Raw genomic sequence first — 18,461 nt, 5'->3', positions numbered from 1 at the left:
GACATTTGATTTTTTTTAATATAATTATTATAGTAATCCTATTTTAAGTCGCTTGAGATGGTGACAGGTGACACCAAGTGATTTCGTAGTAACAACTGACATTTCAGACGGAAAAAGCCGTGTGTAAGAAGGAGGAGTCTTAAGAGATGACGGATGCGTGTTTCTTTGTTTGTTTTTGTTTTCCCAAGGGGTGATTGTATCGAACCAATGGTCCTAGTAGATTGGGAGATGGCTCATTCGCCCAGAGTTAAAATATATTAGGATAAAGTGATAGAGATCTCATAAATAGATTAAAACCGGAGTCTAGTTAGGTTAAAAGTTCTAGTGCTCTTTTTAAATCACCAAAAAGATTATAGCTCTAGAAAGTGTTGTTTTCTGCCGTTTTGTGGCAGCAAATTACAACTTTGTCCCAAAGAGGACCAAGTTGCTATTGACTGAAAATTCTGAAATGGCCAATCGATTTAGAAGTATCAAAAAACTGCTTATTGAGCTTTCTAGTTGCAGAGAAAGTAATGTCGTATGATTGCGCATTTGTTCCTGTAAAGCCACGTAATCTATACCATATAAACGTTTAATACGGACATTTATCTTAATGCTTAAGGTAAATCAGTTGACTCACTAGATTTTAATGAAACTTTGTTTAGTGATCTATAATTGTGCATCAGCTTTCATGAAGGTTGGGTGGGGGGGGAGCAGATGCCATAAAACGCATATCAGAGCCCAAAAAGTCCAGCTCTCCATGATTCTTCAGATAAACATAAAACAGGCAGGGGGGGGGGAGTTAATCTGTCACCTTCCTTTATTTATAGCCTGAATGAAGGTGCTGCGGGGTGATACTTCTTATTGCAGAAAAATGTTTCTACCATTATTTTACTGTTTCATTTAACTAAAATAATTTGGTTCATATTTCATAAAATTGTACACAGCGATGAGTAAGCGCGCATAAACTATTATGAAGAAGGTCGTTTTGTAGGTTGTTGGGCAGGTGCCTCAAAGAATGCGTTTAGATACCAAAGAGTATACCGCACTCAAAGAGTGCGTTTAGATACTTAAAGAGTGCTTTAAGTATAAGCACTCTTAAAGAGTGCTTTAAGGTACTTAGATACTTAAAGAGTGCGTAGATACCGCACTCAAAGAGTGCGTTTAGATTCTCAAAGAGTGCGTTTAGAATATTCTAGCTCGTTGGGCTCTCAGATAAATACAGGATGGATTTTCGGGAAGGGAATGGACGAAATGGATATTTAATCCCTCTCGAATCCCTAAATTGTTTTGATTTACGCCTTTCTTACTGCGGATAGGGGGGATATTGCCCCTTCCATTGCGACAGTCTTTTTCTGTGTAGCATAAATATTAAATTTACTTGCCCACTGACACATACATGGAAAAGGCAAGGCAACATGAGGGAGGGGAGGATGGTGGCAAGTGCTACCAGGAGTTTGGTCTTTAGCGATTGTAAATGTTATTATTTATCTTGTCCTATTTATATGAAATGTTTCAATGTATTTAAACACGTGTATAAAATATACCGTATGTAAACATCAGAAAACCAAAACCGTGTACGTCTTAAAAAAAGGGAAACCGAGTAACTCAATTTTTAATGCAAAATATTTCGATACAGGTATACAGTTTAAAAAGTTAGCGGGCGCCAAGTTCAAAAATTAAAAACATTCGGGAAAAATCAGCCGAAACAAGCGAAAAAAAAGTCATCATGAAGCTGTAGAAAGTATAACTTTCCTCATTGCTGCTGCAAAAGACAATCACTGTCATCTGCAGTAATCTGTGTAAAAAAAAAGCGACTGAATAAATAAAACTGTTCAAGAATGTAAACGTAACATCTTGTTTCCAAATAGGAATTGAAAAGAGCTACATATATCATTGAACAGCTTAAAATTTAAGATTTTCATTATTATGTTAATTATCAAAATAGTTCAAGATTAAACACTTCAAATTAAGAACAGGAGAATGTTTTTAGAAAGGTCCATTAAGCTATCCTATTTTATTGTATTTTTCTTTTCGTTTGAAGTAAAGCATTTTTCATATCCAATTATGACAGATTCATTCATCATCTATCTATGCTAGAAATCTTATAATAAAAACAAACAAATTGTGTGTAGTTTCCAAAGCAATTCGAAAAGTGAACCGAAGATCTTGAAGACTTTCAGTCGTAAGGAAATATAAGGAAGTACGTTTAGAATTATAATTCATTATAGCGAGAATTCAGGATTCGGGGGGAGGGGGAGGGCTGGGTATTCAATCGATCTTCGGGATAAAGTGTTATGTGAGTTGAGTCGGATTAAAATACATTTCAGTGCTAAGAAGATGTTATTCAGCCCATAAAACAAACAAAACTTAGAAGAATTATCCTTTAACATTCCGTGCTGATAGGTCCATCCCGACCCCTCTACAAGCTGGCTCGCCGGTCTGGAGATACAGACGAAGGAATGAGCTTTTGGCAAAATGGGAACCCTAAATCGGTTCACAGTACTGCAACGTCTCGGAACTATCTACCGTCTTTATCAGCAAAGATGGTGGATGCAGTGACGATATAAAAAGTAGAATAGCTAAGCTCGCTTAAAAAGGTTTAGAACAAAGGAAGTTAAGTCCGTGAACTAAGATTGGAATATAGGACAGCATTGACAGTGGTCAAGTATGACTGCTAAATACGGGCGCTTCGTAAGGCTGAGGAAGTTGTGTACACTGTTTGCACGGGAATTGTCTGAAAATAGTTTTAGGTGCTCGTCTGACTAACTATATGTCAAACAATTAACTTTGAAAAAAAAAATATGGTTCAATCTTTTGGCGGTCCTGGCCTCACTTGGGCCCTGGGTAATATCTTGATTAAAGCCCCTTCCCCTGTCTCCTAAAAATTTTCAGACAAAATTTTAACAAAACATTCATTTATAACCCTTGTGTGTGTGTTTTTTTTTTTGTTTTTTTTTTGCCATAAAGATGTTGATTGATTGATTGATTGATTGATTAACAAACTTTTCCATTTATTTAAATCTGGCTTTTCTTCCTCTTTATTTGTTTGATTACTTATATGAAATTGTGCACCCTTAAAATTTTTTCGCCTGGGCAAGTGCCCCTCCCCTCCCCTAAAGCTGCCTCTAGTTCAATCGTACTTTCAGGGACTGTAATGAACGACAGGTTATTCGTTGAGGAAGAGTTTTGTGGTTGAACGATGATTGGATGTCAGAGATGGGGCTTTTTAGCCATCATTCTAGTGTCAAACCAAAGACAGGCCTTCCCCGAATGGGATAGGAAGAGATCATAAGGACTCAAAGGAAGTTAGAGCTTCATGGGAGGGGCCAAAGAGGCTTTGAATTGGTTAGATTCGAAGAGGATCGTGTGTCGCTGCGTTGGCATCAGGTGACTTGAGTGCTGCAGTGAGTTGTTAGTAGTAGTAGTAGTGAAAATAAACTTCTCACCTAAAAATGTCTTGTTATAAACTAAAGAGCTTTCATCCTGCATAAGAGTCCAAATGGTTCTACCGTGGAGCAATTTGAGAATTGGAATCGTTTTGCTCTTCCATGCAAATAAAATAATTTGAAAACATAATAAATCATACCACAAGAGCACAAGTAATTCATTTGTAGTTTGTAGAAAATGAAACAAAATCGGTATGGTTTTTTCTTTAAAAACAAAGCTAAGTACACCACAAGACGACCGATTGATCCAACCATTCGGCTTTATTCGCCTTTGCTAGACCATTTTGATCGAAGCATAAACTGTTTGACTTCAGATTCATTTTGGCCACTGAGGCCAACTGCATATGCATTACCGTTCTTAAGAGCTCACGAAAGTGCGAACAGACTGCCACCAGTCTATGTCCTACATATTCAGGAACACATTTTACCATACTTTGATACTTTTTTATGTCAGACCATTGATACCGTAGTCTTTGCCTCATTCTCAATGAAAGATCTTATTCCGTTCCTTCTGGTAAATATGTAAATTTAGCTGGCTTGGAGTTTTAAAGTCCTTTAACTCCTTGCCTACGTCAGTAGTGTCTGATCCCTAATCCGTATTAATCGCGTTTTTATTATTTTGACCAAAAGTTTTAGTTTTTGTTTCAAAATGGCTGACTATGCTCTCTTCGATTTGCCAAGTTATTTAGCTTTCCCCGGAATAATCTCTAAAACTTATTAATCTATAAATTGTTTCAATTGCACTTCTTTCTAGTTATGCAAAGAAGAATGGACTGCCACATTTGGAAAGAGTAAGTTTGCCCAGGGTAGGAGCTTTGCAAACGATCCTAGAAACACTCAATACCCCAAAGACGATTGAAGACAACAACTTGAATTTGAAGAGTTCTGAAGGTATAGTTTCTTTTATTCAGCTGATGGGACCAAGCACGTTCCTGGGAGCCTCTTGACTCCTTGCAGAGGTTACTAAAGCAAAGAGTAGAAAAAAACTGCTAATTTTGTCAAGTTAAAACGACCCTTGATGTCACTATGTTGCCTTCAGCTGATGTGTTTGATCAAAATCGTTTTTTTTTTTAAAAAACCAAACAAAATTTAACTTTATATGTCTTCTACAGTTTTAATGTTAATTTTTAGCCGAACTGGACGCCCTTCAAATCACCATATACCAATAAAAACGAGTTCAAAACCAACGAAATATGCCTTTCCGGGGTGTCCTCTCCCCCAAGAAGCACTTCTTACGGTGGCTTTTCCTTACCATCTCATATTCACAATGAGATATTACTAATTTCGAGAATTAACTAGCGGTAATTTAAGCCAATCAGAATTTTCCCAAATATCTTTTAGCCAATCAGAAAATACTGTGTAAAATTCTGATTGGCCACATTGGCGCAAGCTAAATCTCCGTATTAGTAAAATGTTAATTTTCTAATACGGAAATCCAGAATTTTCTAATACCAGAAAATTCTGGTAATTTTCAGCCCCTTTCTTTCCATATTAAATTGGCATATTGTCATTCTATTATATGTGTTTATCATCATTTTGTCTTTCCATACTAATTTTTGTAATTGTCCTTTTATCATATCATCATATTAGCTTTCCATTTTAAATATATGAAGATACAAATCTTATAAGTTTCCCATTCTCGTCGAAGCAACTGCTTTTTCCATGTTAAATTCTATCTGTTATATCATCGTTCTATTATATGTCTGTATCATAATTTTGTCTTCCATGTTAAATTTTTTTTATTGTCCTTTTATTATATTTCTGTTATACTATCATATTATTTTTCCATTTTAAATATCTGAAGATCAAATTCTTATAAGTTTCCCATTCTCTTCGAAACAACTGTGGACTTTAAACACTACGAGTGCACAATTCTTGCTGAGAATTGCTTGCTTCAAATTACTAAGCAAGCTTCAGACACAATGTTAAAATTCTTAGAACAATGGGAATTTTATGAAAAATAAAAGAAAATAGGGTGGAAACTCCACAAATCTGGATTTTTTTTTCTTATAGTGCTGCTTATAATTAAGTCCACTTTAAAGTTAACCTAAACCCAATTTTTAAAATTGTCACGCATCTTATTTGAATTACTAAGAGCAATGAAAATAAAATCTGATTTTTTGATTTGGTGAAAATAAAACTTACACATCCCTGCATATAATTAAAAATTAGGGCGATTATGAATTCAAATTTTAATGAGAAAACTTGAGGAATCAATAGATTGTTGGCATATGCGGACGAAAAGCGGTATCGATTTTAATAATTAATTTGCTTATGGATTTTCACGACTCAACGTGGCAACACTGACAAAATGTGATTTTCAACGACCTAAAGAAAATCTTGGGGAATCGTGTGATTTTGAGGTATGAATAGACCTAAAATGGGTACAAGGATGATAAAAGTGTTTATCCCGATGTACTTGGTACTTCAAATGTTGTTGTACAACCTGCAGTGACGCCGATTCACGAAAATCCTGGGGAGGAAGGGGGCAAATGTATTTTTCAAAATTTAAGGTGGTTAAGGTGGTTAATTTAAGTACCCAAAAAGGATCTTTTTTCAGTTTAATTATCCGAAAAACGGCATTTTTTAAAATCTAGTGGTTGGGTAATCCCCTCCCTACACAGAATAGATGCCACTGACAACCTTACTAAATTATGGGTGTATTCGACCTGAGATGCTCTGTAGTTTAAAGTGCCGAATTGTTGGCAACAAAATTGCTAGTGTAGGGAAGTCTTTATGTGTGACATAAAACTTGATTCAGAAGCTAATCATAATATTTTTGGTTTCTTCCATTACACATACTGATTATTACTGATAAAAAGACGCGGGGCTGTTTCATGTAGTCAAAATTAATTTATGTCTTTTTGGTTTCTGGAACGCCAGCATGCTAGTTGTAATGACTTTACGCCTAAATAAATCTTAGCTTGACCACAAACCACTTCCGGAAAGCTCTTGTAACCCACTCTATGTAGGAGCCCATTTGGAGGGGAGGGGAGGCGGCTGCCAAGACTAAATATTTTTCTTCAACAGATTTTCGTAAATATAAGCGAAAATACCCATAATTAAATTGTATTCTCTCCGGGGGGGGGACCCTGATTATGCCACTGACCTCAGCGGCCTCCTTATCCCACTTACATATACTCTTTTCAGGGAATCTTTAGGGAAGTAAAACCTTGGTATTGAGACACGAATACCTTTATCAGTGCATGCACTCATGGAACCGACTACACAATTCTGTTTGTTTTCAGAAAGTTTTTTTTTTCTATTTTTGTGAGGTAAAGCTATGTTCCATTCCAGAATGTCACAAGCATATGAAGTATATTGTTGATGTGACTATAGCCTACACAAATGGAAAACCTTTGGATATTTTTGATATATTGATTGGTAGATCTGAACCCAGGGATACTGTGTTCCACTACAGAGTTTACTCAGTATCACAGGTATTGTTTGCTTATTATATTTCAGGATGACCTCAGGTAACATTTATGCTGGAAGTAAGAAAGGCGATACATGATATACTCTAACAATATACCCGGCATGTATAGCATCTACTATGTTTGTAAAGGTCAGATACAAGGGACGACTCATAAACTGCTGTATATAAAAGAATAAAAAAATCCTAAAAACAAAATTGTGGTGTTATGATGTTAGGCGAGCATAAGCCACTAAACACTCTAGTTGCACGTCGTAGCGAGTAGAGAGAGGTGACTTTAGGCTACATTTTCGGGGGTAGAAGGTCTGAGTGGGTGGGGGAGATGAGCAAAAGCCAACTAAGTCGACTTTCGTTTTATAATGGACCGGCGAAGGCTTTGTATGGTCTGAAAGTTTTGGCTGCTGCCCATAGCGAGCGAAGAGAAGTGAATTTAGGCTGCGTTTTCTAGAGTAGAAGACCTGAGCAGATGGGGAAGGTAAATAAAAGCTGATGAAGTCGAATTTGCTAGCTAACAACCGGTAAAGCCTTTGTCTATAAGGGCTGGAGAAGCTTACTCTTTTCCTAGTACTTATTTATAAACTTGGCATTGTTTCAAAAGGATATTTAGAACGATGAAATGGGGATAGGCTATAAAAACTCGAATCAATGAACGCCTAAAAAAGGCAATCAGAGAGACCCAAAAAATTGAGCTTGACGGACAAGGAAGATTGAAAAAAAAAATGCAGGGAAAACAGAAGAGTGGAAGGGCTTAAGGCCTGAGCTTCTGACCGTGGTGAGCAAATGGAAGGAAATGATATCAGGCTGTATTTGGATAAGTCAAAGCTTGGAGTGAGCAAAGGGAAGCTAGGCCTAGAGCCGGCTCTGAATAGGCTGCAGGCCCGAGCGAGCATGGGAAAAACTGCACATTTACACACACTTGATTTTATAGATGTAGATATAAGAAAGACTGTTGAATATCTAGTTATCGGATTTGGTAAAAACAAAAATACACCCCTCAGTGGGTAAAAAAAAACGACCAAGGGTTGTAGACAAACGTTTGTGACCTCTGTTAGGCAATATCGACAACCATTTTCTTGACTTTTTTTAAATATTGCCTTAGGAATTAAAGTTAAAAAATCAAGCCTCATTTTCTCTTGTATACCTCCTATTTTTGTAAGAGATTATTTTTACATGGTTGTTCTAAAAAACTGAAGACTAAAACTCCTATTTATATCTTTTTTCATAAATGTTCTACAATGATTATCAAACTAAAGTAAAAAATAAAGTCTGCTTTTTCCCTAAAGAATTTCTTAGAGAGGCGTTTTGCACTTTTTAAATAACAAACAAGGTAATAAAACAATGGGGAAGCATAAATTTAACAGTTAGGAGGTAAGACCCCTCTTTCTGAGCTGTCGGATTAAAGTTTGCCTGTGGTTTATATGCAACCTGTGACCTTTGTGGGCTTTTTGCTTTCTGACTGTTTCAAAAATTGCATGTTTGGACGGAACATAAACCCTAAATTGTCAAATCTATCCTCTTCGGTTAGAAAAAGCGCGTACAACAGCTGCCACCAGAAAAGACAAAAATAATGTGTCTTTTCTTGCTCGCTCTGTGTTGTCTCTGATAGAAGAAACGCAATGATTGAATTACTACTTTTCGGTAATTTTCTAAAGGAAATTTTTATATAATAAATTTGTTAATATCCCTTTTTCGAATCAATGGAAAAAGACGGGGCACAAACATCAAAAGAAGAAAATGAAAACGAAAAATGAATACTAAACACATGCAAGCAGTTGAACTCGTTTCATTGAAGAAACTTTATTTAGCTTCTGTGGTGCTCAATCACAGTAGCAACAATTGTATATGGTTTTTTTTTCTTGATTTTAGATTTTATGTGGTTTTAGGTTAGTCTGCATTTTTTATTTGTTTTTAGTCTAGAAGACGCCTTGTTTTATACAGGCGAAATATCCGCATCGCTTTAGTTTGTGTTTTTCTTATGCTTGTCGTAGTCCCATTTGTTTTCTTCATCTTGGTATTTCTTTTTCTATTTGTTTTTTACATGCAAGCAAAGGCATGTTACGTATTAATGCATCTGTTTGGGGAGTTGGACCCCGTCTTGGTCTAGTAACTCTAATTCTAGTTATTCGTGGTAGACCAGAGCTGTTTTTTTTATGTGTAACATACGTCATATAACAACTGTCAGGGAATAGGGAATATCGTCGACTACATTTTGACTCGGACAATAAACCGCCTCCAGTTTGGGTTGCATTACGGCGATAGAGTACTTTCAGACGTTGACTATGCCGATGACCTTGCTCTTGTCTCCGATTCCCCGTCGAAGCTCACAGAAGCCCTACAGATCCTTGCTGATAAAGCCTTAAAGATGGGGCTGTCGATTAATTAGCAGAAGACAAAAGTGATGTTTGTTGAACCCCGTAACTCACCGAGTCCCCCGCCAGTCCTAATGGTCGGTGACGAACCAGCTTATATTGTTGAGGAATTTACATACCTTGGCTCTATCCTTTCAAATGACGGATCAATCCTTAAAGATCTAATGCACCGAATTGTCAAAGCCTCAGCAGTAGTGGGAAGACTAAGTGCCCTTTTGAGGAAACCTTCTATCAGTCGTAGGACCAAGATGCGCATATACAATGCTTCGGTGGGATCCGTGCTTCTTTACGGAGTCAAAACCTGGCCAGCCACTCAGTCTGTGCTTAGCTCCGTAAATATAGCCCAAACAAAACATCTTCGCCGCATTAAAGGACTACGCTGGCATGATTTTCTTAGCAACAAGAACCTCCTGGCGTTAACTTCTCAAACGCCCTTTTCAGTCCAACTCCCCCAACGAACACTACGCTGGTACGGACATCTCCTTCGCATGCCCCCCGACACTCCTGCACGAACGATTTTTGACTTTGTGACTTTGATCCCGTGCGGCACGGCGGGAAACGCCGAAGAGGTTGTCCCCCAACCAGATGGAAGGACACGGCAGGTTTCCTTCTTAGCCATGTTAAATATTCAGGAGGACGTTCACATCCTTGCAAGAGACCTGTCTAAATGGAGCCACCATGTAGCATCACTCTCGACGCCGGAAGCATTTCGGAAGGAGCATTAAGTCAAGTTAAGTCAAGGAGTAGCTTAGACTCCTCACGCCGTGTGATATGTATCCGGTATGTGGCTTGCTTTTTTTTCCGGGTTGCAGTTGTAGCTAGCAGCCTAGTAATCTACAAAAAAAAAAAAAACAATCAATCAAAACCAGTGGCTTACTGATGATGCTACGGTAATACCTAGGAAGGAGTTTTCGATCCAGTAATTATCCCTACCTATTTTTAGCACTGAAAAACATAACTTCAGTTTTCTAAGGTCTTTAGAGCTCTTCTTTTGAGGTTCAGCGTAGGAACATGCCAGATATCTAAATTCATACCACCCAAATTGGTGATATGGTGCTGCTGGGCTGTTTTCTTTTGAACAAATTAGATTTATGGTCCCCGGCCCAGATATTAAGGTGTAAGTAGTTTCTCTGACTTGGTACAACTTAAGCCCAGGGGTATATAACATGTAGTTGAGACATAACTGTGGAATGTCATTCATCCTTAATACCAGCATTTCCACAAGAGGAAGATTGTGCTATTGTAAATTGGGCCTAAGGATTTGTGTTAAACTTGGTTAATTGAGTCTGTGACTCGTTTATGTTTCCAAATTATATCAAGTATGTAAGGTATGAAGCAAATTTTGAGGCTGAGGTTGATTTTGATAATCTGATAATAAGGACAATTCTGATTCTGATGATTTGATAATATGGTTAATTTGTGAAAGTTCTCACTTCAGAGCTTGGTTTTAATACACTTATTTGAGTTGAGTTGTTTTTAAAGTTGTTTTTCAGCGAATATCCTTTTCCCTATTCTAAGGGGCTATGAGGTATAAGCCTAATTTAGGGCTGAAGGTATTAAGAAAATTTGGAGGCTGAGGTTGATTTTGGTAATCTGATAATAAGGACAATTCTGATTCTGATAATTTGATAATATGGTTAATTTGTGAAAGTTCTTACTTCAGAGCTTGGTTTTAATGCACTTGTTTGAGTTGAGTTGTTTTTAAAGTTGTTTTTCAGCGAAAATCCTTTTCCCTATTCTAAGGGGCTATGAGGTATAAGCCTAATTTGGGGCTGAAGGTATGAAGCAAATTTGGAGGCTGAGGTTGCTTTTGATAATCTGATAATAAGGACAATTCTGATTCTGATAATTTGATAATATGGTTAATTTGTGAAAGTTCTCACTTCAGAGCTTGGTTTTAATACACTTATTTGAGTTGAGTTGTTTTTAAATTTGTTTTTAAGCGAAAATCCTTTTCCCTATTCTAAGGGGCTATGAGATATAAGCCTAATTTGGGGCTGAAGGCATGAAGCAAATTTGGAGGCTGAGGTTGATTTTGATAATCTGATAATAAGGATAATTCTGATTCTGATAATTTTATAATATGGTTAATTTGTGAAAGTTCTTACTTCAGAGCTTGGTTTTAATACACTTATTTGAGTTGAGTTGTTTTAAATTTGTTTTTAAGCGAAAATCCTTTTCCCTATTCTAAGGGGCTATGAGGTATAAGCCTAATTTGGGGCTGAAGGTATGAAGCAAATTTGGAGGCTGAGGTTGATTTTGATAATCTGATAATAAGGACAATTCTGATTCTGATAATTTTATAATATGGTTAATTTGTGAAAGTTCTTACTTCAGAGCTTGGTTTTAATGCCCTTATTTGAGTTGAGTTGCTTTTAAATTTGTTTTTAAGCAAAAATCCTTTTCCCTATTCTAAGGGGCTATGAGGTATAAGCCTAATTTGGGGCTGAAGGTATGAAGCAAATTTGGAGGCTGAGGTTGATTTTGATAATCTGATAATAAGGATAATTCTGATTCTGATAATTTGATAATATGGTTAATTTGTGAAAGAGCTTACTTCAGAGCTTGGTTTTAATACACTCATTTAAGTTGAGTTGTTTTTAAAGTTGTTTTTCAGCGAAAATCCTTTTCCCTATTCTAAGGGGCTATGAGGTATAAGCCTACAGATAGGAAAAGGAATAGAGCAATAAGCTTTTCTTAGTAGTTGATTCCTATTTGTCCATTCTTCTGACACAAATATTTTATTCTAAAATATAGTCTGACCCAAGGTTAACGTTGAAATATGTAAACAAAATTTTGTAGAGTCTGCCCACTTTTCTGGCCTGTATTTTCAACACTCAGGTCGTGAATATGACCTAATCTAAGCAGGGGTGTATATTCACCGAATTTTCGGGCTGAATGGGGCATTTTTTATTGGAATATATACAAAAGGGTATTTTCAAAATTGATTGGAAGAGGGGGGGTGCAATTTCATTTTTGTTCGATTATTCTAACAAAAAGGGCCAAGAAATAGGTATTTTTCAAAATCTAGAGCATAGCCCCGTAGCCATCAATTGGAATCTGTTAATACATCTGAATTTCAGACTCAAAGGGACAGGGATCTGAAAAAATCTGGGAATACCTACACCAAGAATACAAAAGTGGCATAATTAGATTTTTTTATACTCTTTTTTAAGGACATAAAAATTCATTATTTTTTTCAGGAGAGTGCTGTGATGTTCTAGAAAACGAATTAGTTCGCTAATTGACTATTTTTAATTTACAGCTTCCTGAGAAAAATTCAGAAATTGCGACATGGATGTATGACAGATATGCTGAAAAAGACGAAATGCTTGAGAGTTACTACAGAACAGGGGTATATCCGGACAAAGATTACACTCAGTTTAGGAAGATGAAATCGAGGAAACTGCCAACGGACTATACCTACTTTATTCTTCTTCATCTTTTCTTCATTGCGTCCTCTTTATTTCATCTCTCACTTTTATCTAGTTTATGGAGTCTGTTCGTTGCCTAATTGAGTGAATAAGAACTTGATCCTTTTGTAGGTTAGTTTTAACAGGAGTGTTGCTGTGGTCTGTTTGCGTGGAATTGTTGTTTTGATAGGATATTGGTGTTGTTCATTTGAAATAGGGTAAGTGATGTAGGTTATTAGTGTTATTTATTTGTCGTAACTGGATCTAGGTACAGCCTGTTTTGCTGCCTTTATTCATGGACGCTATTTTATTTCAAATTTTTATTCTGATCTTCAATATTCCATTCTGATCAAGGAAATGCAAAAACAGAGAAAAATTAACAAGCATAAAGGAAAACAAATATTTAAAAGAAGACATATAAAACAAAAGTTTTGCTTGCTGTTCTCCGAAGTATCACGCAATTTTTGCTAAGGTATATTGAAGGAGAGGTTGGAGCTGAGTGGTTGTCGTGTTAGACTTACAATCTTATATTCTTCGGGATGGGGGTTCTAGTCATGTTGTTGCCGATTTTCGGTTTAGAACGCGGGTCAGTGGCGTGACTCAGTGACCTTGGCCAGAGTCGACCCAGCTCCAAGTGGGTACCTCGAGAAATCCAGGGAAAGTAATCAGGAAGGGTGTGTGAAAGCAGAGGATGGTTGGCTCCAACCTCCCATTGCACTTCCAGGCTGAAAGATTAAGAAGCGGGGATCAGCACTGACGGTAGGGACTCTATAGTACAGCACTGTATCTTTTACCTTTTTTCTATTGAGGGGGGGATGGGAATATCACCCCTCGGAAATTCATTGTACTTGAAAAGAGTTTCTTTTTATAATATGAAGTTGTACCTCACCCATAAAACAAGTTAAATAGTTCTATTCTTCCTACTTATCTTAATAAGCAGTATAGCATTGCTATGATCATTTTCAGTTGTTTCTGTGGAATTGTTCGGCCTCTAATCCTATTGTTGGACATATAACTAAATACTTGTAATATGCTACAATGGTCAAAGGAAAACCAGGTTTGTTTTATTGAAAAGTAATCATATAGTTTACTACCCCCTCCCTTAAAATCCAACAGGGTTGTGCATCTAAATACCGGATTTTCTTTGCTTTCGTCACCTTCCTGTGTGTCTGAACTGTTGCATGTTTTGAACAGATATTTTAAGTGAAACTTGATTTTTTTATTTTTTACTATTTTGGTGATAAAGTATTCAGATTTTTGGGAAAATTATTTTAAAAGTGATATTCAGTTTTGTTTACCCAAAGCTGTTTATTTAGTATTTTAATAGAAATTGAACTTGGAAAGGCCGACATGAAGGCCGAAAGGCCTTAAAGTGAAAATCTGGCCAAAATATCCTTCCTGAAATAAATGTTTCTAGTCCATTACAAGGGCATTTTTCTTTCAGAATCTAAAGCAAAGTTTATTACTAAATGAAAAGTTGAGAAAAGAAGTGTTGTATGCAAAGTAGGAAGGATTGAGTTTAGAGGTGTAATTTGTTTATTGGTATAAATGTTAATGGCAGTTTTATCTCTGTTCGGCAACCTTGGTCAGTAGACAGGTTTTATACTTCAGTAGACAGGGATTCCTAAATTATCTTGTTTAGCATTTCTCTACAAATTAAAAATAGCTAGTTTTTCTGGTCTTTTTTAGAAAAAAAGGATAGGGGTAAGAGGGTTGCTAGTACTGTGTCAAGTAGAGGAAACTCTGTGAACATCGTGGGGGAGGGATTGAGTCAAATATCAATGGGCTTTTAGCGTTGTTGACTTTAAGAGCCGCTCAGAGTCAAATTTACTTTAGATCATTAATTTGTGTCTTAACTCGCAGTGCAACATCACCAATGTAGGAGCCATATGTGGGGAGATATCACGTCTACACACTTTAAATACTCATCAGTATCTTAAAAACGGGTCTAGTTCCTATAACTAAGATTTTAGGACTGTATTTGAGGTTTGGGAATTTGTTTGTTTCTCTTTCTTTCTGTCTCTCTCTCTCTCCTTTATTTCTCTTTTCCCTCTTTCTTCCTTCTATCTGTTGTTTTTCTTCCTATTGAAAAGACGAGAGGGATTTCTAAAACTATGAAACAGAGATTCTAGCTAAAATGCCGTATTTCCTTAAGGTATTAAATTGAAGATAATTCAAGGGCTTCTTGTAAAAATAATAGAATATAACTGGAAAATAGAAGATAACTAGAAGATAGAAGATAGCTAGCAAATAACTAGAAAAAAAGACAACTCAAGGGGATCCCTTAAAAGAATAGAAGGTAGCTAGAAAATAGAAGATAACTAGAAAATAGAAAATAGCTCTACTGCTTCTTGTAAAAAACAAATAAATCTGCTCTCAGACATTTAAGACCATGTAAATTACATTTTGAAAGGATACTATCATAATATCATATTATATTATGAATATCAGTAGATGTTTATATAATAGTCGGTCTTTAAACGTCATTGCAATTAGAAGTATCGTTTGTAGATACTTGCTAATGTGCAGTACATACAAAACACACCCCTTCCTAGAAGTCTATAACAGACATATTAAGTTTGTGTCTACTACTGTGTATGTATGTATTATTCTCGCGTCTTGCGTGCAGTCTTTCTCTTTGGCCATTGAATGGATCCTCTTAGGCATGTTTTATTTATTTATATCCTTGTGAAAAGTAGTTCAAATTTTTGGTGTGCAATATGTGTATTTATATAATAAAATGTGAAAATTAATTGGTTCAAATCTTTGGGCCAATGAAACGGGTTGTAGTCTTTTTCTTTTTTTGTTTCTTTTTAGAAACCCTTCATTTGATGAAAGGTCAAACCTAGAAAGAACGATTGACCATATTCTTTGGTGCTGCTTATGATACGAGGATCTCTCTCCATCTCTTCCTCTCTCTTTATTTCTCTCTCCCTCCTCTCTCTCTTCCTCTCTCTAGTATGTTAAGTTGTGGAAAGCAGGTTTTGAAATATTTTTTGCTTTGACAAGTTCCAACCATTTACAGGTTTTAATCTAACATTTAATAAGGTGATTGGTCTGAAAGACTGTTTTCGTGGTCTGCAAGGTTAAACAAGAAAATTATGAACAATAAAGTTTTGGAAATCATGGTTTTGGACAGTTAATGAAAAGAGATTGTGCCTGCAAAATCATATTAACAGTTATACGGCCTTGCGTCTAATTAGGGGTGTGGGTCTTATAGTCTGTTTTAGTGTGTTGGAAGTTTAAGAAATAAAATTATAGTAAAAGAACACAAATATACAGCTTCGTCAAGACAACATTTTTCTGGTGTAAAATGTTACCCTTAGAAAACTAAAAAGAGTCTACTCCTGTCCTAACTTGGAAGAAAAAAGCTTCAAGTTCGTCTTAGAATCGACTCAATTCTCGCAAAGATCTACTTTCAAAAAGACAAGCTTTAAGCCAAACTTTCCAAAGAAAAAAAAGGCTTATATAGACTTCTTCACAAAATTTATCAACCCCTTCCTGTTATTTAAAGAGTGTAGATAGGAACGCGGAAACAACTTTCCAGGTGCTAATTTGAAATGCAAATCAATTTATAAGAGTTTCATTAAGCTAGCATAAAGAATTTTAAGGCCAATGAAAAACACTATTCCTCCATCTTTACTTTCAATTTTCTGCTTGGTTAAGTCTATAGGTCCGAAAATTCTTCAAAGCAGTTGTAGTTTCACCTTTGTGTTTGATTTCAAATCAAAAAGCATCTGGAGGAATTAATTCAGTCTGTAAAATCGGCGGTTAATTGTTGACGCTTAACTGACGACCGATTGTTCGTAGAGAAATATACGCCCAGGTTTCACCATCCACGTGCAATAGCCATACGCCATCGGCTGGGCTAGCAGAGTCACACCAATGATTCCCACACCAAGTCAAACGATTTGCTACACCAGGACTCGAACCCTTGTCCCAGAGGACAGGAGTACGATTCCAGCGTGCCATCAACTCCGCTAGGGTAACTAAACCGATCATCTGTTTGGTGCTTTGAAATCTTAAACAGAAAAACTATGTACAAATATAAACATTAAAAAACAAGGTTTAATAGGATTATAGTCTCTTTATGCTCCGGAATCTTTCACAAGAAAAGTATAAATAATAAAGTATGAAAAATTTCTGACAATATTTAAAAAAAGATCGGAGAAACTGAAAGAAAAAGATGAAACTCAAAGAATAGATTAAAGAGACGAAGAAGGTTCGTCTCTGACAAATAAAAGAGAACCAAAAACGTCTAGCGTCCCAGCATTATCATAATGTGTATTAATCGTTAAAAAATGGTTTAAATAACAAAATAATATGCCTACGGTCAGAAAAAGTTAGGTTGGGCCAAATTAAATAGAGCTTTAATTGAAATGTAAATTTGGGATTGGTTAATACTGCATATGTTTCTTTTTTTTATTAGGCTGGATAACGCTGTGTGGTCACTCGCGTTACCCTCTACATTTGCGTAAATTGGTGCCACTGTGGCTTTGGCCTTATTGCCTACCTGGGGTCATTGTCCCAATGAAAGCGTTATCAAGTGTGGTCCAAACATTCTTTCCTCGAACTGATGTCGTCATCTAAGCCTTCCTGAAGTTTTTTTTTTACTATTGCGCAATTTGTGACTACAAAACCGGCTCTTGCCGAAGTCTGACAGTTTATCGGCTCGTATTTTTGAACGATTTTTTATGATATCAGGTATCCATTGAAAATAGTATGCCGGTATAGACTGAAGCCTTGGAGCCCAAAACGTAGTTTTGCAAAATAAGTTCTTGAGACATGGATAAACTTTCTATCACTAAGCAATTCATGAATTAAATTCGAGATTTTAATTTAAGCAAAGAAACCAAGGAGTATGAAAATCAAATTGAAAAAAAAAACGGCCCTAATTTGGCCCCTTATCCATCATTTCAAGAAAGAGGTACTAATCTTAAATAATACATCCTAGATAAGAGGTCTCACTTTGAGGCTTTGCTTACCTTAACATAGCTGTATAGCACCTTTGCTGAGGATCCCAAAATTTGGCTTGCCTAGGGCTTCTAAACTGAAACCCAAGAGTGTATATGATAATCTCAATTTTGGAAAATAGCAAAAATGAGGTTTTTAGGCTTTTCCTGGGAATTTTATTTTTGAGGTTATTGGAGCTTGAGGTTTTCAAGATTTGTATGGGAATTTCTATTTTTAAAATTATTTGAGCTAGAGGAATATAGGATTTTCCTGGGATTTTTTTATTTTTAGGATTATTTGAGCTAGAGATTTTTAGCATTTTTCTGGGAATTTTTATTTTTCAGATTATTTGAGCTAGAGGTTTTTGAGCTCTGTGTGGGAATTTTTATTTTTAAGACTATGCAAGATAGCTACACAGAGTCTTTGTCAGGTATTCATTGAGCTAGGGGATACAATATTCAACTTGATTATGACTAGTTTTACCTTAAAGGGCTAAATAAGCCCCCTTGCATTGTGCAGGTTGAAAGGATCGTTGAAACTAACGCTAAACAATACCCATAAACATTATGCTTTCCCCTGTGAAACTGCTGTATTTCTATTGATCTATATTTCTTACTTTGAGTTTGAAATCCCCTGTCTTCTGAAAAATTCTCTTTATACCCTAGGCTGACTCTAGTCGCACCTGACGATTTAAGAAAGTCATTGATTTATAGATGGCCCGCTTTTTCGTTCCTTTTAAAGTCATATTTGCGCTAGAGAAGCAGATGAGCTTTTTTGAAAAATTCTGTTCCCAAGTATTTCTTATTTGTATTTTTACGTTGTACTGATTAGTATTTAGTATATTAATTATTAAAAAGAAGTATTA

General features: G+C 36.1%; 1 protein-coding gene across 1 annotated transcript in view; it reads left to right on the top strand.

The window, feature by feature from the left end:
- Positions 1-15,396, top strand: part of LOC136028736 (acyl-CoA:lysophosphatidylglycerol acyltransferase 1-like) — a 66,018-nt gene extending 50,622 nt beyond the window's left edge. Inside the window, exons 5-7 of the mRNA XM_065706607.1 lie at positions 4,183-4,319; positions 6,726-6,868; positions 12,496-15,396. Of these exons, the coding sequence (XP_065562679.1) occupies positions 4,183-4,319; positions 6,726-6,868; positions 12,496-12,744 (529 nt within the window). The 3' untranslated portion in view covers positions 12,745-15,396. The remainder of the gene's footprint in view (positions 1-4,182; positions 4,320-6,725; positions 6,869-12,495) is intronic.
- The last annotated feature ends 3,065 nt before the right edge of the window (positions 15,397-18,461 follow it).

Source organism: Artemia franciscana, chromosome 7 (genome assembly GCF_032884065.1).
Source record: "Artemia franciscana chromosome 7, ASM3288406v1, whole genome shotgun sequence".
Lineage (NCBI taxonomy): Eukaryota > Metazoa > Arthropoda > Branchiopoda > Anostraca > Artemiidae > Artemia > Artemia franciscana.
This window is presented reverse-complemented; position numbering and strand designations above follow the sequence as displayed.